The sequence below is a fragment of the Mustela erminea genome, chromosome 12 (genome assembly GCF_009829155.1).
Source record: "Mustela erminea isolate mMusErm1 chromosome 12, mMusErm1.Pri, whole genome shotgun sequence".
In the NCBI taxonomy this organism is placed as follows: Eukaryota; Metazoa; Chordata; class Mammalia; order Carnivora; family Mustelidae; genus Mustela; species Mustela erminea.
Window position 1 is genome coordinate 34,481,842 of NC_045625.1, and position 22,872 is coordinate 34,504,713.

Here is a 22,872-nt window from a genome sequence, read left to right on the forward strand (position 1 = left end):
TTGGAGGGCAAGAAGTTGTAGGGAGAGGTCAGCCTTAAGTCTAAGACAGCGTCCCACACCCCGTCCGCGGTAGCGCCTTTTCAGCCCTGGAGCTGATGAGGACTGATGCTTGGAGGAAAACTGGGGCCCCAAGCAGTGCCTGTGTGCTTATATGTGTGAAGGAAGAGGCTGAGAGGTAGCAAGGACAGAAAGTTCAGACCTCTAAAGGTGTCCTGGAATTGGGTAGTGGGATTTGAAAAATCAACGAAGTGGCAGTCCCTCAGCTGAGCTTAAAAGCTGCCAGTTCATATGGAGAAACCCTTAAAGACATGATCAAGTCCTTCTCTTCAGGACACTTGCCACATGATGGCTTCTCCCCTTTAAAAAAAAAAAAATCAAGAAGTCAGTTAGTCATAACAGGCGTCCCCTCCTCCCCCTTTCAGAAAGCCGGAGGCTTGTGTAGGAGACGGGAAGGGTCATCCTGGGCTCTGGGGAGGTGATCCAGGCTGCCTGACCCGCGGGGATCTGTCAGTTCACCCTTTAGCACAGTCTTCTGTGAGATGAGCGCTCCTCTCACGGTGAGTTAACGCCGGATTAGATTCGGAGATTTCAAGGAAATTCCAAGTGGAACGAATCGTGTTTCCCTTCTGCGGGCTGCAGAGCTGGGCCAGAGCAAGGCGCCAGGCTTTGGCGGCATCCAGTGGGGTGCCCAGATCTGGTCCCTACGGGCGGCAGGTCAGGGAGTTGCTCCGGACTGGGAGTTTACCCCAAGCTAGGTTCCTCTAAGACAGTCCAGGATCCTGCTCACCCAGCCGTGAGTCCCCTGTTTAACAAAGGCAGCATAGACCCGGCTGGAGAGAAGGCAAGCTTCCCTGGCGAAAATGTCGGTTTCTGCCCTGGAGGGGGGAGTGTCCTGGTAAGCAGGGAAATGCTGATCTAAGCCTCCCGGGCTGGTTGCGGCAGGTCAGTTTCTCTTTGTGTCAATTTTCCGAATGCAAGGTAATCCACCAAAGCAGTAGGGAGATTTGCGCAGAGAAACCGCTTTCACCGGTCCTACCCCAAACGATTCCTCACTATTTGGGGCCTGTGCCAAAACGGTTTCCAGTCCATGGTGACCCCAGCGCTCCCCTCTCCCCCCAGCAGCTGTTGCCTGGGCAGACTTGAGCCGTGCTCCGGGGAGGATCTGTTCTCTCAGAGCAAGCGAGAAAACAAACGAGTTGGGGTCAATACTCTGAGAGGGGTGTAAGCCTTTAGCTCAGCCAAGAAGCGAATGGGGGACAAATGGGGAGGGCTGACCCCTGCAAGTCTCTCTTCACCATTCAGAATCCACAGACCCTCACCTCATCCTGCGTAGACACCAGAGCCCCAGGGGTTCCTGGACGCTTGGGGAGATAGCATCAGAACCAGTGGTGTCCTGGCAGTGCATAAGGGTGGAGAAGGTGGTTCCTTCCAGATACCCATTAGCCAACTGAAAATGCCTGTCTCTGTCCCTCCTTGTCCTGGCGTTCATCTGCCCATTCCCCTTTCCTAGAGAAGTGCTCCCTCCTCCTGTTTTCAATCTTCTTGGCAGCATGGTGGGGGCTGGGCCCCAACCAGGCTAGCTTTTAGAGCTGGCTTCTCTGGAAGTGCCCTTGGTCTGATGCCTAAAGCTGTTTGCTTGTACGGTGTAGGCCCACCTTGGGCCCCAGTTTGTTGGCGATTGTCGAGGTGTACAAGTAGATCCTGGGAGGTTGCTGGTGTAGTAGGGGCTCAGACCAAGTCCCACTTCCTTGTCTTCCTGCCTGGCCCTGGTCAGTTTCTTTGGGGGGGGGGCATCCCATTTGGAGCAAGACAGCTTGGTGGGGAGGTGGTATTGGGGGAGGGGAAGGGACTGCCGGGAAACTGGCTTTTGTGTTCTCTTGCCCTTACTCCCTATTCTAGATTCATCATTTTCATCTGTACAGTGGCCTTCCACCACCCCTGCCTAGATGTTTCCTTACCCCAGGTATTTTTCCAGTTATAAAGCACTTTTATGGCCAGCCTCCTACCTGAGTGTCATCTGAAACTCAGCTAAACCCATTGTACAGAGTATGATATTGAAGTCAGAGAGACAAAAAGGCGGACAGGAAGGTTGCCTGGGCAAAGCTGGAGCTGTTTCTGGGTCTCCTAGGATTCACAGAAGGGGAGAGGGCGGGACTCAAGATTCCAGAGAGAGGGCAGTGCACTGTTTGAGTGAGTATACACATGTGCAAGGCATTTTCTCTGGTTTAACTAGATCTGCCCCGAAGACCCGACTGTCTATCTGTGTCAACGCCTGTCTGTTGGTTTGAGCCCTTCAAGGAGATTTCATCCCTCCTCTTTCCCTGTGTCCTTGTTTGCATGTCTGTGTGTCCCTTGTTTATCCTCTCCAATGTCACAAGGAGGAATGTCAATAACCCTGTGGGGTTTTGGAGTTGGGTCTTCCTGCTGAGTTAGCAGAGACCCTCATCCCACAACCCTTTACCTAGCCATGGTCTTTGGGGTTTGGATTGGACCCCTGGTGGGTAGTACATCCTTGTCAGGGTCTAAGGAGCTTCCATGCAGGCCAGCCCTCAGAAACCAGAACCACAAAGGCCTTGGGTGTATCTTCAAAGTTTTCCCCCCCAATCTTCCTCCAAACCCTGCGTGGCTTGTCCTATGGGGGCAGGCCTGTGTTTCCCTTGTACCTTTGTGTCTGTTTCCTGGTCTTTGCCTTGATTTGTTTGTATCTGTCTCTGTGTCAGGCTCTCTGAAAATTCTACTTGTCCCTGAGAGGTGTAGCTGGGAACATGCACCCCTCAGGGGATGAAACCTCACGCAGCAGGAGTCCATAGGAAGTAGAGGCTGGGACTTGGGTTCTCTGAGGAGATGCAGGGCTGGAGCAGGGGTCCCAGAAAACAAAGATTCTTCTCCACAGAAGTCCTCTGTCTTCCAGATGCCCCTTTACTGGGTTTCCTCCATTTTCTCTTCTGGTCTTCTTGTCTCCCACCGTACACCACACTCACCTTTCTTTTCTTTGCCAGTACTAGCTGATCCATTCTTTTCTCTCCTCCTCTGCCTTTCTAACCTGAGACTTCCCTTCCTCGCTCTCTGTCCTTGCTGTCTGTTTCATTTAGTTTCCGCGCCTTGCATCCTCCCCCTCGCTTTTCCTCTTTCCTTTCCCCATCCTGCCTCCCTCTCTCAGGCTTCAGGTTTTACTTCTTTCCAATCTTGGGGTAAGTGGGAGACATTGCCTTCTCAGACCAGGTAAATTACCTCCCCACCACCCTTGAAATGCTCTATTGGCTAGGACTGTGACTGAGGCAGAGAAGACCTAGCCAAGTGAGTTTGGGAGTCTTTCTGGGAAGTTGAGGGGGATAGGGCGTTCCCAGGTCATCCTGAGTCTAGTGTGAACTCTGTGCTTATATGGATCAGACTCTGGAAGAACATAGGTAGCCTTGTCTTTGTGGTCAAAAGTAGAGGGTTTGGGACCTGCTGTCAGCTAGAGTGTTTAACCCTTGGGATTTTTTTCCATGATGCAAAAGTTCCCAAAAGCTCACAAATGTCCTGGAGGACTGCTCTTGGAATTTAAGTCCTCTGAAGGTTGCTCTGCGTTTTGGGCAGAAAGTTCAAATTGCCAGGGGCATAGGGAATAAGCAATTGCAAATGGGTCTCAAGGCCTGGACTAATAGGTTATCTCAAAAGTGTTCTGGACGCTTTTAGCTTCCTTTCTGTCCTCAGATGAGCTTGTACAAATTCTGAATTTACTTTCTTCAATCCAGCCTGTTCTTTTTTTATCAGGTGCTCCCAACCCCAGAACAAAGACTTTCTAAGGCCCTTGACCACGGGTGGCTGTCATCTTTCGGTTTTAGGTGAACTATACAGTTTTGTTTCTAACTACGAAATCCTGTTTGGGATGGTTTTCTTTTTTCTTATGTCTGGGGTGTTTTAGAACGATCAAAGCCAATTAAAGCTCATTTTGAAAATCAAGAAATTCAGCTAAGAATTGGAATTAAGTACCGTCGTTACCTATAAGATTGTGTTTTTCCTTGAAATCAGCCTGAGCTCAGAAATTCTGGGAAATATTCAGTTAGGAATCTCTTGGAAAACGGCAGTGAATTGCTTTGGCAGTTTTGAGGAAATAGGTTATATTATGGGTGTTTCCCCCCCTTTTTTTCAGATGTTCATAAACCTAGATAGATATTGAGTGTTGAGGGGGCATAGCTAAGATGAGGAGGCTATTTTATATTTTAGAATTGGAGTGTGTGTGTGTGTGTGTGTGTGTGTGTGTGTGTGTGTGTGTGTGTGTGCACGCGCGTGCGCGTGCACATGCGAGTGAGAGAGAGATGACTGAGTTGCCTAGCTTCCCTGGTATAGTCTAATCCCAGGCAAGTTCCAGTTTAGATGGAGCTTTCCCCATCGGTGGCCTCTGAGCTACCAGCAGCATTGGTAAATAAATGCTTGGACTTGGATTTTGGCTTTTGACTGTCCTCAGCAATGTCAGTTAGTGGCTGATTAACAGCTACGAGGTCAGTGATGTTGCTATACTGGGTCACTCTGTGTTTACTGGTTCTGCTCTTCATTTACTTGGATCCCTGTTTCCCTCCAGATGGACTTTGATATAAGAGAAGGGAGCTTATTGGGTGGAGAAGATACTTTCCCAGACTCCTTTGGCTTAAAATCCATCTCAGAGTGCTTGTAAAACCTGGGACTCGGAAGCTTTCTCCAGCTTCTTTATCCCCACCCCCCCTCCAAATCAACTTGAAGCTACTTATCAATTGCAAAAACACTTCAGAATTTCCAGGGAAACTCTTTATAATAAATCCTGGTGTGGTAGAGTGGAATGTGATCCTCTGACCCATTTCTTTTGTGTGCTCTGGGAGGGTACAGTGGTCAAGTCTGCGTGTTATCCTCCCCTTTTTTGTTTATTTTTCCCCTTTATTGAGGGATGAGTCCCATCTTTTTAAAGAAAAGAGTTTTTGTTTCTTTGTTTGTTTGTGATCAAGGCAGTGGTTGGATTTTGTTTCAGTACTCTATAGACATTATTTAAACAAAAATTTTTAAGTCCTTAGCCCTTGAATCAGATTGCTGATTAAAAAAAATTTTTTTTTTTCCCTGTGAGATCTAGTTTATTGGAGTAGTTCTTTTCACTTTTACAGATATTTGTTAAAAGGAAAAGAGTTTTGTTTTTAAAAATCTCTTTACAGTTACAGAGAAAACATATTTTCTCCCCAGGATCTTCCTTAGATCCTAGCATCGTGCATGTAGTAAGTTATGTTTCTAGTGTAGATTGGGGTCTTTTACACACTCCATTGTTAACAAAAAATTACAAGGTGCAATTAAAGGAAATTACAATTTAGCAACTAAAGGAAACATAGTATGGGGATGTTTGTTATCAATGGCCCAACTGACTGGCTGAAGATGGACAAAGGCAAAGGTTAATTTTAAAAAGCAAGGTGTTCGTGAAGCCTGCACGATCAGACTCCAGGCTCAAGATAGGCAGCCTGCGGCCATTTCTGATCAGAGAGGCTCTGGGTGCTTGTTAACAGCGCTTCTATTACTACTATGTGACTGATTCTAACCACCCTTTCCCTCCCCTTTTTTTCTGATCTGTTTCAGGACATGGAGGAGTGAATCAGCTTGGGGGGGTTTTTGTGAATGGACGGCCACTCCCGGATGTAGTCCGCCAAAGGATAGTGGAACTCGCTCATCAAGGTGTCAGGCCCTGTGACATCTCAAGGCAGCTTCGAGTCAGCCATGGTTGTGTCAGCAAAATTCTCGGCAGGTAAAGGCAGAAGCTGCAGGCTTCCCTTGATTTTTTCAATAACGACCTAAAACATGACCCAGCAGCTGTCCAATGTGCCCACGTTGTATTGAAAATCATGGTAGCACTTCGCTAACATGCCTAATACTTTAGAGTTTGCAAAGCCCTTTCAAGGCCACTCAAGTCAAAGGAGCCCCGGGAAACCCCCATTTCGAGTGCCTCGTGGAATGGGGTAACTCAATCAGAAAGAATGACACGTTTTCTGAAAGCCTGGTGAATTATTCCAAAGGACCCACGAAGAAGAGGTTCTTGGGAATTTCCCTTGCACATCTTGGGTGAGCCCGGGGCCTGAGCAGGGCTGGGTGGAAAATCCACAAGTTATAAAATCACATTATCAATATTTTATTTGAATGTTTTCAAAAAGCGCATTCCATTTTTAAAAGTCAGCTTTTATTTTCAGTGTTGGGGTATCATCAACCTCCTTACGTTGGGCTGTAGTATTTTCCTCCTATACGTTTTGTTTCCTTCATAGTGACACGCATCCTAAGTGTATATTAGAGCGGGGAAAAAAACCCCACCAAACACACACTAACTCTCGAAGCTGACATTTCCAAGTTGCCACTTGACCTGTCGATTTGCTGCCAGCAAAATACCAACAATGCCAATTCTCCCAGAGGGCTAGATAGCCCAGCTTTTGAGCATGCCTGTTTATTTTCTCGGGAGAGTCTCAGTGTGATCCAGAGAAGCATGTTTAAGAGGAGGAAACAAATCTACAGAGGGCAGGTGACTGACCCTAGTCCACCCAGCCAGTCAGTCCTCTCGGACTGGGAGGAGGCCTCCAGGACCCTTAGACCATCGGCATCTCAACACACCCCAAAGCCAAAGCCGCAGGTTTTTTTCTGGGCATGTGAAGTTGCTAGAGGTTTGCCCTGGCAGCCGGAGTATTCTCAGGTCCAGCTGTTCAATGGTCTCTCAGGATTTTCCTCCCAGGGTCAGAAAGCAACCTTGGTCCTGTAGCTTGCATTATGATTGGAGAACAGTTGCCTGAATAGAAAATAAATATTTTGAAGTATGTCAGTGACATTGTGGTTTTCTGCACGCTGTCTTCCTTTCATCTGCTAGAATTTAAGAAATTCTCTTAGATGGAAGGAAAAGCAGTTTCTAACCTTGGGGAGCATTGCTGGAGGCCAGGGGAAGAAGTCTCAAGACCAGGGGTCTGGGATTCCCTTTGGGGACTTTGACCCTTGCATTTGTTCCTTATTCCTTGCCCACCCCAGGTCATCTCGCAACCAGGGAGGAGGCTCTGGGCTCCACTCCTGTTTAGCACTCAGGAGCAAATGAGCCCCAGCCAGAGTTCAAGGAGGAAGGCTGGACATCAGCCTGGTACTCTTGTTAGATGGTGGTTGTAGGCAGGAGGATGAGAGTGAAAATAAAAGAAGAAAAATTGAGAAGAGGGAAATGAAAAGAGAATGATTGATTTTAAAACAGAAAATAAAATAGAGCAATAAAGACAAGACAGAGGAGAGAAAGAGAGAGAGGAAAGAAATATTTTAGACTATCTCAGTGTCAGACTTTGAGAGCCAAGTGGGTCTTAGCTATCTTCTTGGGAAGCCTCTTCATTGCGCAGAGGGAGAGCGAGCAAAAAGAAGGCCCTCCCTTTGTTTTTGCTGAGACATCCGTTGCTGAGCGGACATCTTGCTCGCTGTTTGAAATCTTCTCAGGGTGAGACGCCAAGCCCTTCTCAGAGGGGATGTCTAGATGCTGGGTCGTCATGTTCTAGTGCCTGGGAGCCCTCCAGACCGCCCCTGGAGACTGAAGGGGACAAGGACCCTCCCCAGCCCAGTCGGCAGCCTCCAGAGGCCCAGAATAGATTTGTCACTAGGTAGAGTGGCACTCGGAAGTTATGCGCCGCTCGGGTGCCTGGCCGTTTAAGTTGTCAACAATAAATTGGAATTTCATAGCTCATTATTTTCATAACTAAGAACCACAGTGGACAAAATGTCACTCTAATTAGAACTGCCTTTTAAGAAACAAGTTCAGCCCTAAAACAGTGTGACTGGGAATTTCTGAACTGGGGCTGTTCCAGCCACTGACTTTTTTTTTTTTTTTTTTTGGTCACCGAAGAATTTGATGGGCGCACTTGGAGTGACAGATTATAGAGAGTGTGTTGTGTGTGGTGGCCGTGGTTTTCAGAGGCTGTATGACAAGGCAGTCAGAGTCCCTGGGGCAAAGACCCCCGTCATCTTGGGAAGGTGGCGGTTTGCCAGGAGTGTGGGCATTCAGTCCACAGAGCTCGAGGCTCAGGAGGGGCTCCAGAGGCACAGCCTGGTGGCATGTGAGGCCCATTTAAATCCACCCAGAAAGCCTGGCTCTTGTCTTCTTTCACTGGAGCCTGGCTGGGAGGTTCAGACCATTTGGAACTGGGTGGTATGTTACACAGTAATAAACACGCAGAGGATTTTAATCCGCAACACGTGCTCTTTATGTTTTGCAAAGCTTTCTCTTACTCATTCTGCATTTCTGCCTTTCTCCTCTGAGGCAGGCTGGGCAGACATCCTCCCCTTATTATACAAATGGGGCAACAGAGGCCCAGAGAGGCTAAGCGATTTGGCCAAGGTCACACAGCTTTGTAGAGCCCTGGGGGGACACGCCCACCTCTTTACTCTCAAACTAGCTTGCCTCTTGTTGGCGGCTGCCGTCTGTTGGTAGCGTGTGAGCCAAAAGACTGCGTGGAGGTTATGCTGATAGGGAAGAGCAGTTCTTCGTGGGAGTCCTCACTTTACACAGTTGCCAACTGGGGTCTCCCCTGGGGTCTCAGGGTGGCCTTCTAAGGGCTTGGCTGATGGGTCAGGCAAAAGGCAGACGGAGGGGTATCGCGTTAAGACCTCGGTCTGCAGTGGGTGGTGGTGCTCAGGTGAGTTGGGCCAGGAGCCCTGGCTGCGACCACTCCCCCAGCCACATGGAGACAAGCAGGACAGGGGCTGGGGGAGGGGTAGCTCCCTCCCGCTGCGCTCTCAGCAGCTGCGGGAGCACCGCGGACTCCTTCCTCAGCCCCGGGTTGTCTGTGTGTCTGTAAGCTCTGCCCCAAGACAATACCTGTAACAGGCACTCTGCGGCCGGTGAGTGAGGGCAAAGCTGCATGTGAACTGCCTGGTAAAGGGGAAAGCTTTCTGCAGGTGCAAGGGATCATTATTATTGTTCTCACTTCACAGTCAGAGCAGTCGTGTGCTCTAGTGGGAAAAAGACTGGATTCAGAGTCACATCTGAGAGCTGGGACTGGCTCTGACTTCCAGAAGTTGGGCAAGGGGCTCACTCTTCTAATCCTGTTTCCCCTTCCATAAAACCCTGCTGGCCTCTTAGGATGGTTGGGAGGATGGGGAAGATTTGAGGAAGGGCTCTGTAACCTTTAGAGCACTGTGCCTCTAAGGAGTTACTCTGTTGATAGTAAGAAACGACTCTTTATTGTAAAGTTAGAAGGAATCCGCAGAGACGGCTGTGTGCCTGGATTGGGGGTGCCTTTCTAAACTGCTGGCAAAATAGCATTTTCTTGGATAGTTCTTAAAGCCTGTTTGTGACTAGTTAAAATTTTTCAGAAATTACAGAAAGAGGGAGGAGAGGTGGACTTTTCCCCTATGGTCCGTGTTTGTACATGACTCGCTCTTCTCAATGAAAAACAGAATTTCCATTTCCGTATCACTGTTCCCAAAATTATTTCATCTATTTCTAGAATATCTATTAACTTGGCCCTAACTAGATTTACCCAGGCTGAGAATTTTAGCATCTCTTTACTTATTTATTTTTTCAAGATTTTATTTATTTATCTGACAGAGAGAGACACAGGGAGAGAGGGAACACAAGCAGGGGAAATGGGAGAGGGAGAAGCAGGCTTCCCACTGAGCAGGGAGCCTAGGATCCCAGATCATGACCTGAGGTGAAGGCAGATCCTTAACAACTGAGACACCCTGGCGCCCCTTCAGCATCTCTTTAAATGTAACTAGTCCTTGCTCTTGGGTAACACTTCCCATCCGTCTCATAGGAGAATCACCTCTTCCCTTACCTATCATATATTCTTGGTAGGTTGAAAAATCACAAGTCATGGGGGCACCCGGCTGGCTCTGTCGGTGGAGTGTGTGACTCTTGATCTTGGGGTTGTGAGTCCTGGTTTCATGCTGGATGCAGGGTTTACTAAAAAATAAATAAATAAATAAATAAAAATAAAAATTACCAGTCATTTCTAAAATGTTTTCTTGGCAAAAATATTCTCAACTGCAAGATAATCTCCTTTGCAAGAGAAGTCAAGAATTCCTCTGTAAATGTTGAGAAACATCCAGTAAAGGCTCAGATTCAGAAAAGGAATCAAGTAATTTTTTTCCCCTGAAATGATCTTTCACGGCACTCTTCTCCCTGGTCTCGGTTTTACTGTAAAACCCTGACATCCTATTTGTGTTAACGAGGAAGAGCTGATAGCATGGAAATGTCCTTAGAAACAGCGATTTACCTCAGGGGAGGTCCTTGGAAGAAGCTGCAGTGACTTGTGGTTGGCTTTTTTTTTTGATTGCTTGGGTTTTGACTTCTATATAACACATATTTCCAGTTAATTCTGGAATCAGCCCTCCTTTTAATTTGACACCAGGGTTATCATTTTAATCTCAGGGCAAAAAAAAAAAAAAAAAAGAAGTTACATTTTAGGGGACAGTTTCACAGAATGCAGATGGAATTTGCTAGGGGATATGAGTGCTGGTCAGTTAAAGGCACAGGCCAACTTCCTGGGGAAATTTTAGCTCCGGAGGCTGAGCTTCCATCTGGTTCGGCCAGTGGGTCTTGTGTGTTCCTGGACAAACCATTTAACCTCTATGAATCTCTGTTTTATACCTATCAACAGGGAACCATTTATTCATTCTTCATTCATTTGTTCAAAAATATTTATGTGCTTTAGAACTGTTTTGGAGATCAGGGATGCCTGGGTGGCTCAGTTGGTTAAGCTGCTGCCGTGACTCAGGTCATGATCCCAGGGACCTGGGATTGAGTCCCGCATGGGGCTCCTTGCTCGGCAGGGAGCCTGCTTCTCTCTCCGCCTCTGCCTGCCACTCTGCCTGCTTGTGTGCTCTCTCTCTCTCTGACAAATAAATAAAATCTTTGGAAAAAAAAAAAAAAGAGAACTTTTGTGGAGATCAAATAGGAAAGCTGACTTGAAAGTTTTCTGTAAATCGTGAAATAGTAGATAAATGTGATGGAGTTAATTAACTAATTAATGCATGGCATCTGGAGTAGCCCTGTCCAACAGAAACAGAATGTGAGCCACGCTTGAAATTTAAAATTTTCTGGTAGTATATTAAAAAAGGGAAAAATAAGCAGGTACAATTAATTTTACATAGTTTGCTTAGCCCGGTATATGAACAATGTGATCACTTCAGCATATGACCAATATAAAAACTATTAATGAGGTATTTTATGTTCTTTTTTTTTTTTTAAGATTTTATTAACTTTTTGACACAAGAGAGAAAGATCACAAGTAGGCAGAGGCAGGCAGAGAGGGAGGGGGAAGCAGGTTCCCTGCTGAGCAGAGAGCCCCATGCAGGGCTCCATTCCAGGACCCTGAGACTATGACCTGACCACTCAGGCACCCCTGTTCTTTTTTTTCTACTAAGTTTTGACAGTCTGGTGTGTATTTTACACTTACCGTACACCTCAATTCAAATGAGTCATATTTCAGACGTTTAAAAGCTCTGTATGGAGAGTGGCTGGTGAACTGCACAGCAGAGAGCCAGATGCTTCCAGGACAGAGTATCTATTTTGTTGTAAACATCATTTTGCTGGTTCCTCATGGCTAAGCTCCTTTCTTCTTGGGTCCTAGGTATTATGAGACGGGGAGCATCAAGCCTGGAGTAATTGGAGGATCCAAACCAAAGGTCGCCACGCCCAAAGTGGTGGAAAAAATCGCTGAGTATAAACGCCAAAATCCCACCATGTTTGCCTGGGAGATCAGGGACCGGCTGCTGGCGGAACGAGTGTGTGACAATGACACGGTGCCCAGCGTCAGTTCCATCAACAGGTGAGGGGCTGTTGCCGGTGGGGGGCTAGGGATCTGGGTGGAGTGGGGCATCCTGGAGGCTCTGGGGGTACCTTTCCTAGGGATCTGGTCTCTCCATTCATCAAGGCCCTTTAGGGGTTATCAGACAGGAGGAGGGGGCTCGTGGGCCTCTGTAGACCTCTCTATCACCTTTCTTGTCTTTCCAAAGTGGGCAGGAGTTCTAGGCCCAGGGAGGGAAAGCCATGTCAGTACCCAATCTGCTTGAGATTCTTCTGAGCCAGAGTGCTTTTTATCACTCCCTTTCCCACCTGCCTTTGTGTGTGAGCACTTAGCAGGGAATTGTCCTGATCAGGCCCCACAAATGTCACTTTATTTGTAAGCTCATGCTCAAAGTCTTAGCACTGGCCTGTATCAGAGTTTCCCAGGAAGAAAATCCCTGCCTTCATTTTGGGCAGAGGTTGAGCCACCGAGTGTGGAAAACAGAGCCTGGACTTGAGGTTGGGGGATTTAGTTCCTGGTCCCAGCTCTGTCTGAAGCTCCAAGTATGACTCTGACAAAGCTCTTCCTGCCTCTGAGAGCCCCAGACCTTGGAGGTTCTGATGTGGGTCTGTGATTTCCAAGAGTGACATCCAGGACACTAAGGTGCTGTGGAGTTGGGAGGCTGCCCTCTACCCAGTTCTGCTCAATCTGACCCGCGGAGAGAAAGAACCGGAGAAATGTCATGGGTACCAGGCATGGGATTCTCCCAGGAGCCACAGAGGCACCTTCTTCTTTGTATTCTGACCTAGGAGGTATCTGACTGAGCTCTCAAAGTTTTAACAAGTCCTGAAAGAAAGTGTTCTATTGTAGACGGTGCAGTCTCAGCTCTATCTAAACCCACAGAGGTCAATGATGAAATTACGAGATAAACCAAAATGACTGTTGTCTAAACTCCACAAAGAAAAGAGAAGCCAGCAGGGTGAAAACTTGACCAGTTCCCATTTCTCCAAAGTCACACCCGACTCTCGTCAGTGCAGAGCCTGTGTGGGCATAAGAGACCCCTCATACCCTGTAGAAAGAGGTGATTAGACTACAATGTCTCAGAGATCTCTTCTGGGTCTGCTGGGTGTTCCTTCTGGGATGATTCAAATGTGTAGAATCACTGTGTGAGTGTCTGTGTTGCTGGGTTGGTTTATTTTTTTAAAGCAAATTTTTAATGTCCCTTTAAAAGATTTTACTTATTTGACACAAAGAGGGAGAAAGAGAGAGAGCACAAGCATGGGGAGCAACAGGCAGAGGGAAAGGGAGAAGCAGGCTCCCTGCTGAGCAGGGAGCCCAGTGCAGGACTTGGTCCCAGGACCCTGGCATCACGACCTGAGCCGAAGGCAGAGGCTTAACCGACTGAGCCACCCAGGTGTCCCATGTGTCAATGTTCCGAGTCCTGCCATTTTATTACCATTAGCCTGTTTTCTTTCTCTCGGCAAATCTTTACCTTGGCTCTGACATCAAAGTGCTGAGATGAGAGAGGGAAATCGGGCACATTGTCTTAGTCTCTAGAAGGCCTCCTTGTCTAGGGTGGGATTCTGGTGCGTAGTAGAAGTCTGACCAGCCCAAATTAGCTGAGGAGATAGCAAAGATTGTGGTGGGTTTGAAGGGGGGATACTCCTATTGTTTTTTTGGAATATGAGGGACTCCAGTGTGCTTTGTGAGTCCTCTGCTTCTGGCTTTATTGTAGGATTTCCACCACGCAAAGCAATGTGACTTTTCCCCCACGAGTGAGGTGTGTGATGCCTAGAAGCAGGGAAGCAGCAGAAGCCTGCTCTGGAGAGAAACTTCTGTCAAACCAATGGTCAGGCTTTGAGGGCCCACGGAGTTCCCAGTGTAGGGTGTGACTGTAATTGATGGTTTGAAAGAGAACTTTAGGTTGCACGTGGGAGTCCCAAACTCTAATGGCTGTGGTGGCCAGGCAGTGACGGAACCTGTGAAGCGGGGTGGCTGTGAGGTGATAGGGAGAGGCTGGAGCTGGGACAGACAGACAGCACGGCAGAACTGAAAGGTCACGTGGTCCTCAGCATCAGCCGAATGCTGCCAGGAAGGCAGGCCCAGGGTTTGCCAGACTCTTAAAGTTGCCTGCTGGTTGCTTGTGACTGGGGCCGTGGCCGGCCTCAGGGGCCTCCTGGGTATCCGCAGTGGTGGCCATGCCTCTGAGGTGTTTTCGCACCTGTGGTCTCTTTTAGCCCTAGAGGCTTATCTCGGTTCTGTGGCAGATAAAGAATCTGAGACCCAGAAGGGGAGTACAGAGCAGTGATGATTTTTAAAAATTAAAAAAAATTTTTTTTTAAAGATTTTATTTATTTATCAGAGAGAGAGAGGGGGAGAGAGCGAGCACAGGCAGACAGAATGGCAGGCAGAGGCAGAGGGAGAAGCAGGCTCCCTGCTGAGCAAGGAGCCCAATGTGGGACTCGATCCCAGGACGCTGGGATCATGACCTGAGCCGAAGGCAGCTGCTTAGCCAACCCAGGCATCCCTAAAAAAAATTTTTTTTTAAGATTTTTATTTATTTATTTGACAGACAGAGATCACAAGTAGGCAGAGAGGCAGGCAGAGAGAGAGGAGGAAGCAGGCTCCCTGCTGAGCAGAGAGCCCGGGGGCTGGATCCCAGGACCCTGGGATTATGACCTGAGCCAAAGGCAGAGGCTTTAACCCACTGAGCCACCCAGGCGCCCCAGGAGTGATGATTTTGAGGTAGATCTGGGAGTCGAACCCAGGAGGGCCTGTCTCATGGCACTGCCCTGTAGGACTCTGCCAGGGACAGGACTGAGGATCTGAGAGAAGAGAAGCAAGGGGGAGTAAAACAGTCATTCCCACTCCGTCTCTGTGCACTTTGCTGCCTGTCTGCAGCTCCCTCAGGGACCCGAAGCCCTCTCCTGTGTACCCCTCCGGGGGCTCTTGTCTGGGAGCGCACTCTGGCTCCTTACTCCATTCTTTTTTTTTTTTTTTTTTAAAGATTTTATTTATTTATTTGACAGAGAGAGATCACAAGTAGGCAGAGAGGCAGGCAGAGAGAGAGAGGGAAGCAGGCTCCCTCCTGAGCAGAGAGCCCGATGCTGGGCTCGATCCCAGGACCCTGGAATCATGACCTGAGCCGAAGGCAGAGGCTTAACCCACTGTGTGACCCTGGAGCCACCCAGGTGCCCCTCCTTACTCCATTCTTTACCCAGAATTCTTTGTGGTCTTTAGCCAACCAACCCAGCGATGGGAATAGAAGAGGTGTGGGACGCTGTCTGTTGCTGTCTGCCCTCCCCGCTCCAGCCCAGGAAGCCCCAGCCATCCCAGAACCAGCACCGCAGTTTTATTCTCCATAAGAAGGCAAAGCTGCTAAGCTGTGTTCAAACGGATGCAGGTTCGAAAGAACCATCTTGCAAATGTCCACAGATTCCTCTCCCTGCCCCTGCCTCTGTTGGAGGCAACTTCTCACGATTCCCCCTATTTTAACAGCTAACGAGGGAGCAGTGGCTGGATTGGTAGCTATTCTGGTGGCCGCAGTGTCATCTCCACTGTCGTCCCTCACAAGCGTATGCCTTCCTGCTGTCTCCTGGGAGACCAGCCCGGGAACCCATGACTGACGTGGAGTTCAGCGCCACAGCACCTGTTGTGCTGAGTGTGTGGGTGATTTCCTGGGACACAAGACATCACATTTATGTTGCTTCCTAAGGACAAGTTAGCGCTGGGATGCTGCCCCAAGGATCTTTAGATTCCAGCCTGAGCGTCCGTTGGAGGTGACTGTCCGAGAGCTGGCAGAGACCGGTGGAATGGAGGCGGCCTTCTGTTTGAGGCCCGCGGCTCTAAATCAGTGGCCAAGCGGTGGGCACTGTGCATGGCGTTCCCAGCTAGAAGGACAATTCTCTTTTCTTGTCTCTCTTTAGATAGTTCTCTTTAACCAATTTTATCAACAGTTGGTTCTGGTCATGTGAGAATGTGGGGTCAGCATGGCTAGGTGTTCGGATTTTTCAAGGGAAGCTACAGATCCACGTATTTATATAAAAGCTCCCACCTAGCAAATATATATATTTTTTAGATTTTATTTATCTAGTTGACAGAGATTCAGTGAGAGAGGGAACACAGCAGAGGGAGTGGGAGAGGGAGAAGCAGGCTCCCCATGGCCAGGGAGCCCAAGATGGGGCTCGACCCCAGGACCCTGGGATCATGACCTGAGCTGAAGGCAGATACTTAATGACTGAGCCACTCAGGTGCCCCCCACCTTGCAAATACTGGCAACTAATTCAAATAAAAACAAATAATCGTGCAGCTAAACAAAGCTTGTTTAGGAACGAATGTGGCCTGAGGGAGCTAGTCTGTGAACTCTGCTCTTCCTCTGAACTTGGGCAGCAAGGCTTCTGAGATTGTTTACCCATTCCCTCTTTCTTCTCCACTTCGGTTGCTGGCCTGGGTGTCCCCTGTGGGGCCGCTCCCAGCATAGCCCAGTTGGACCCTTGCTTGTGGATTCTTAGCACAACTGATGGCCCAGGATTCTTACTGTCCAATGGTGGTTTCATTAGTGCCATAGATGTGGAATCTCCATAGCTCTGTCTTCCTATTTCCTTTTTAAAGGTGCATGATTTTCTGATTTTCTCTTTCAGTGTAATTGTGTATTGGGGGGGTTGGTATGGGGGATGTGTCTGAGAAGATCTGCCTTTCAAAGAAGTGAGGGTGATGTTGAAATCAATCCTTACAAGTGCCTGTAATACCCAAAATCCCTGGGACATTAGTCCTTCATCTTCTAAATGGATTTGAAATCCACATAGGCTTTACATCTCCTATAGGAAATATTTAGCAGAGGGACCGCTTCCTCTTTTTCTCTTTCTTTATAGTCCAAAGGAAGTGCTCAGGCATGGGGCCTGGAAGTCTGGCTGAAAGTCTGACGGGCTGTGTGACCCTGGGCAAGTCACTTGAGCACTCTGGGCTTTGGTTTCCCAGTTTGGAGGAACTGGCTGACTGCTGGACTCTCTTCCCTGTTGGACCATCTAGGATGTTCACATGGCACCCAGGGTCGTGCTCATGCACAGCAAAGTAGAGGATAGACCTTCCCATGTTATGTGCCTGTTAGCCAGACTGTCTGTGGGTTAGAAAAGATCCAGAGTGTGACTCTTATTGTGAAGAGTCTTGATGATCGCTTGTTAATTTTTAAAAATTTTTTTGTTTATTTTTGGGGTACCTAGATGGCTCAGTGGGTTAGGCCTCTGCCTTCGGCTTGGGTTGTGATCTCGGGGTCCTGGGATCGAGCCCCGCATGGGGCTCTCTGCTCGGTGGGGAGCCTGCTTCCCCCTCTCTCTGCCTGACTCTCTGCCTACTTGTGATTTCTGCCTGTCATATAAATAAATAAAATCTTAAAAAAAATTTTTTTTGTTAATTTTTAATTTTTAAAGAATTGCTATGAATCAATTAGTCTTATTATTCCCACTGCCATTTCTTCACAGTGGAGGATAATGCTCTTTGTTCTTTTTTTTTTTTTTTTGGCAGCTGCTGCAAGCAGATGGACAAAATCTCTATCTTTGGGGACAGCTTTGGAGGGTTCCCTATACTCTAGTCTTGCCTATGGAGGACGACCCCACTACAGCCTTAAAATAGGGTGTGGGGATGGCATCGTTCTCCTGCCCGACTCCCAGGGGGACCCCATGTGTTTTTAAGGCATTTGTGGAAAATACGGACCTTTTAAGATTGAAGCTAGTCTTTAATTGTTATGAAGATACTACTGAAAATAATAGCTAGCATTTATAGAGAATTTACTATGTAGTAACCGCTCTTCTAAATAATTAATTAGTTAAATTCTTGTAATAACCCAAAGAGGTGGGAATGATTCTTAGTCCCACTTTGCAGGTGAAGAAACTGAGCCACAGAGAGGTTTAAGTAATTTACTCTAGGACATGCAGCTGGCAAGTTGGAAAACTGGGATCCAAACACTAGTAGTCTGATTCTGGAGCCTGTGTGTGTGTATGTATGTATGTATGTATATAATTTTTTATTTTTTTAAAAAGATTTTATTTATTTATTTGACAGAGAGAGAGAGCAGGAGAGCACAGGCAGGGGGAGCAGCAGAGGGAGAGGGAGAAGCAGGTCCCGCCACTCCTGAGCAGGAATCCCGAAGTGGGGCTTGATCCCAGGATCCTGGGATCATGACCCGAGCAAAGGCAGTCACTTAACCACCACTTAACTGACTGAGCCACCCAGGCATCCTGCAGAGCCTGTGTACTTAATCAATAGCTACAGCTGCCTCTCAATGATTTATAACAATGGATAATGTCTTACCAAATGATTTATAAATACATTGAAAGGAAAAGAAGGAAAATAAAATTTTCTTTGCTTAAATTTAATGGCCAGACAATTCTTTAAAAAGTTAGGACTTTTCCAGTCCACTTAGGACTGGAAGTAATGGGAAATAGTTTTGAAATATGTCACCATATTTTTGTACATATATAAACCATAGCGTGGATAAACTACATTTACATCTGGTGTATCCATATATTCACATTGAGCTCTGTCTCTGTACACAAACACGCATGTATGCACAAAGAAGGTGACATACACAAAAATAATAAAATTTGGATCAGATTCTAGCTTAATTCCAGTTGGTTCCAAAAGACTACCTCACTCCCAGGTCCTTGTGAATATGTTCTGTGTTTGCTGAGTTAAAATAAGCTGTTTGAATATTGGAGAAAACAAACAAATACCGAGTACATTTGCTGCAGCACTTACACTGACTCATAGAAAGGGGCAAAGGGGGGCACCTGGGTGGCTCAGTGGGTTAAAGCCTCTGCCTTCGGCTCAGGTCATGATCCCAGGGTCCTGGGATTGAGCCCCGCATCGGGCTCTCTGCTCCTCGGGGAGCTTGCTTCCTCCTCTCTCTCTGCCTGCCTCTCTGACTACTAGTGATTCTGTCTGTCTAATAAATAAATAAAATCTTAAACCTGGAGGTTCAAGGGCCTAGACTCCAGAGGACCCGTGGTTGGGCTGTGGTGGGAAGGGAAATATTTTTTCCAGGCTCTCAGCCGAGCATGCTGAGCAGCCTGGGCGCCCACCACTGAGCTGTGAGATCGCAGAGGGCGGAGGCCGTAACTCAGCCACGGTATCCTCACTGCTCTCCATTTGTTCAGGCTGGAGACCCAGTGCAGCTTGCAACTTGGACTTCCAGAAATAATGGTCTGGAATGTGAAAAAGCCTCTCCTATGGCCTGGAGTGAAGAGAGCGGGATACACACTGTGTACATGGTTTAATCCTGATTTTGCTATCAGAAAATGGGTATTTCTTGATATGCATAGGAATGTTAGCATAAAGGAAATACACTGAAATGTGATTTTATTTTTTTTTAAAGATTTTATTTATTTATTTGACAGACAGAAATCACAAGTAGGCAGAGAGGCAGGCAGAGAGAAGGAAGCAGACTCCCCGCAGAGCAGAAAGCCCGATGCGGGACTCGATCCCGGGACCCTGGGATCATGACCCGAGCTGAAGGCAGAGGCTTTAACCCGCTGAGCCACCCAGGCGCCCCTGAAATGTGATTTTAGATGTCTTCTTTCTTTCTTTATCCTTCTTCTATTTATTCTTCTTTATTTATTGCCCTAATAATCTACAATAAACACAAAGTTGCTTTTATAATTAAAAAAAACTTTAGGGGTGCCTGGGTGGCTCAGTCGGTTGAGCTGCTGCCTTCGGCTCAGGTCACTATCCCAGAGTCCTGGGATCGAGTCTCATGTCGGGCTCTCTGCTGATAGAGCCTGCTTCTCCCTTCTCCCTCTCCCTCTGCTGGCTGCTCTGTCTACCTGTGCTCTTTCTCTCTGTCAAAATAAATAAATAAAATATTTAAAAAAAGAAAATAAAAACTCTAATTTCTTTTAAAAGGTAATAGAGGCTGAAGTAGAACTTTTCCAAAGAAAAGTTGTGTTACCACCCACCCTTCTCCCAAATGCCAGGGAAGAAACTTTCTTGTAGACCCCACAGCAGCTTCTGGCCCGGCCATGCTTGTGTACCCTATGACAATACAGGGCTTGGGGTCTCATGGAGGAGGCCCATATGAGTGTGTTGTTCCAGACAGAAATTTACAGACTAAGCTTCCCAGAGTCCAGCGCTGTGCGAGGAGCATCAGAGCCAGCAGGTGCAAAGGGAAGGCAGTACTGCTCTTACACCTTTTATACAGTAGGCTTTTCTGGAAGACTTTTTTCCAAAAAAGGATTTAATTACTTAAAGTAAGTAGAGTGATCTGTTCCAACTCCCTCATTGTCCTGAGGCCCACAAAGGAGTGGACTTGCCCAGGGTCACAATCAAGTTCATCATATTAGAGTTAGAGTGAGGTCTCTGGAAAGACAGGCCAGAACATCCCCGGTTCCTGGCCCTGTTCGAGCTTAAGCATGAGATTTTTGTACAAGGCAACTTTGGAGGGCTCCTTGTAGCAAAGCCAAGCCAGCCCTTTAACCCTTTTTAGTTTGAGAGCAATAAACATCCGCTTCCTTGATAATTTTTGACAGGTGGGGATGTGACTCCTTCTGTGGCTCTCTAAGGCAGAGAAAACAAGAACACATGGACCCCCAGGGAACAGAGAGGTCACCTGGTTCAGTCCTGTCATTCCACTGAGGAGGGGCACAGTTCCAGGGAAGGGAAGAAACTCCCTAACATTACTCAGGAGGTTCTTTCTGGAGCTGCAGCTGCTCCAGAGGAAAAAAGATGCCCATTCATAACACTAACATATCATACTTTTTCTATAGAAGAGGCCCTTGAATCCCAGACAGGGGCACAAGTTATCCCAAGACACCCAGGGAGGTAGGGGATGAGTTGGTACTAGTCCATAGCTCTTTGGACCCTCTAACTCCCAATCTAGGGTCATAGCCTCCCTCCTTCTCTGCTCCAGCTTGATATGGCTTTTCTGGTTGTCCGTGCAGAGCTAGTTGAGAAATATTCTCCACGATGGCAAATAACCATTTATTTCTTTCCCACCTGTCCACAGGATCATCCGGACGAAAGTACAACAACCACCCAACCAGCCAGTCCCAGCTTCCAGTCACAGCATAGGTAAGAAGAACTTTTAAAAAAAATTTAAAAATCTAATGGGTTCCAAATATTCTAAAGAACTTTTAATCATTCTTATGGACAGATAATTCTGCATAAAACACTTCGGCACACGTACTAATGCGCCTTCTTTGTCATTCTCCAAGGGCTGAACCTGGTAAATGAATTTTATAAATACTGCTAAAAGGTTTTGAATTTTACTGATTATTATGATAAATAGCTTTCACCATGAGACAGAAAATTGAAATCTAAGCCAAAAAAAAAAAAAATCCACTAATGGGGGTCTATAGAATGTCAGATAATTAAAGTAATAAATCAAGAAAGGGATACTTATTCATAACATTTTCTGCATCATTAGTCAGTAAGTAGTTTTGAATGTGTTTTTTTCTTCTATCAACCAGCTCTTCCACAATTCTTTGTGCACTTGCAGTCTTGAGTGAAGATGTGGCAAAACTTCCCAAACTTTCTCTCTCTTTCTCTCTCTCCTCTCTCGCTTCGATCTCATATACTCCGTGAACAGTTGAGGACTGCCGTGGGGGTTTTGACACTCACAGGGGATAGTCTGAGGGAGCAGCGCTTGGAAGCCTGGGGGTCCTTTTGAGGAGTCCAGAAGTTTCCCCGTGCCTTTCCTTTCCCCACAAAGACTGTGAGATGACAGTGACATGTCACTGGGGGTAAGGTTGTTCTCCTATAAAAGAGTGGTGGCCATTCAGTAAGCCTCTGACAGTCCCTATTGCTTAATAATGTCTCAGACTGTGTAATGTCGCTCCCTCTTTAACTGCAAACTTGAACTTCCCATGGTGATGGGGGAATGGGTAGAGGCCAGGCTTATACTTCCAGCTCTGCCACGAACTCATCCAGTGAACTGTGTAAGTCCCTTTACTTCTCTGAGCCTTAGTTTCCCCATTTGTGGACTGAGAGGCACAAATGAGATGCTCCCTGAGGTTTTGGTTCTCCATGGTTGCCTCTTTGGATAAAGGTAAGAGAAAATTCCTCCCTACCATAGAATAATTTTTTTTTAAGATTTTATTTATTTATTTGAGAGAGAGAGAGAGAGAGAGAGAGAGAGCATGAACAGGGGGGAGGGGCAGAGAGTGAGGGAGAAGCAGGTTTCCTGCTGAGCAGGGAGCCTAATGCAGGGGCTCCATCCCAGTACCCTGGGATCATGACCTGAACTGAAGGTGGATGCTTAACTGACTGAGCCACCCAGGTGCCCCTAAAATAATTATATAAGACTGATGAATCACAGACCTGTACCCCTGAAACAAATAATACATTATGTGTTAATTAATTGAATTTGAATTTAAATAAATAAATTAAAAGTAAATAAATAATAAATGAATAAATAAATAACTTTCCTTTAGTAGTCCATTCAGAAAGTGTTTGCTAAGCCCCTGCTTTGCAAGAGACTGGTGTTTTAAAGGAGGCAGGACTTAATCCCTAATCTCAAGGGCTTCTCAGTCTGAGCAGGGAGTGTAAGAGAAGTTTGCAAAACACTGAGATAAGACTCAAGAAGAAAGTACAGGGCATTGTGTGAGCCAAAGGAAGGGAACTACCAGCTTTCTTGGCTGGGGTGAAGAGGGTTGAGGAGGGTTCCTGGGGAAATGTTTGTGGCTGAGATTTTTCACTTGTAGCTTTAACTGTTTCAGATCAGGGAACAATGAGTATCAGACTAAGTACTGATACTAGTGCTACAGTTGGGTTAGAGGAACAATTCTACTTGTAGGTCAGCAGAATGCCTTGTTTCGTCTCAGCAATTTTTATAAAAGATCCATTTTATATGTGTACAGCCCCTTATAGCTTACAAAGTTACTGAGGGCAGAGGAAATAGAAGTTGAGAGATTGATTAACTAGCCCAAGGGCACCCTGCTTTGTACGTGGCAGAGCCTAGCCAGGACTGGAACTTGGGTCTTGGGAGTCTAGTGCAATCACAAAATGTCATTGGCTCTGTTGGCAACATGGTGAGCCTTGACTGTACGTGGTGGTTGTTTTTTAAAGTACCAAGTGACTTGTGATCTTCTTTCTTCCTCTGTTCTTTGCACCTTAATACAGAAAAGGTTGTGAGATTTGCATAAATCTATTTTGA

The 22,872-nt window shown here is 46.9% G+C and overlaps 1 protein-coding gene across 8 annotated transcripts in view; it reads left to right on the forward strand.

Moving 5' to 3' along the window:
* PAX5 (paired box 5) overlaps nt 1-22,872 on the forward strand; it is a 197,592-nt gene that overhangs the window by 9,005 nt on the left and 165,715 nt on the right. For all 8 annotated transcript variants that reach the window (XM_032306380.1, XM_032306379.1, XM_032306384.1 and 5 more), the window contains exons 2-4: nt 5,575-5,740; nt 11,574-11,771; nt 20,725-20,789. In XM_032306380.1, the coding sequence (XP_032162271.1) occupies nt 5,575-5,740; nt 11,574-11,771; nt 20,725-20,789 (429 nt within the window). The remainder of the gene's footprint in view (nt 1-5,574; nt 5,741-11,573; nt 11,772-20,724; nt 20,790-22,872) is intronic.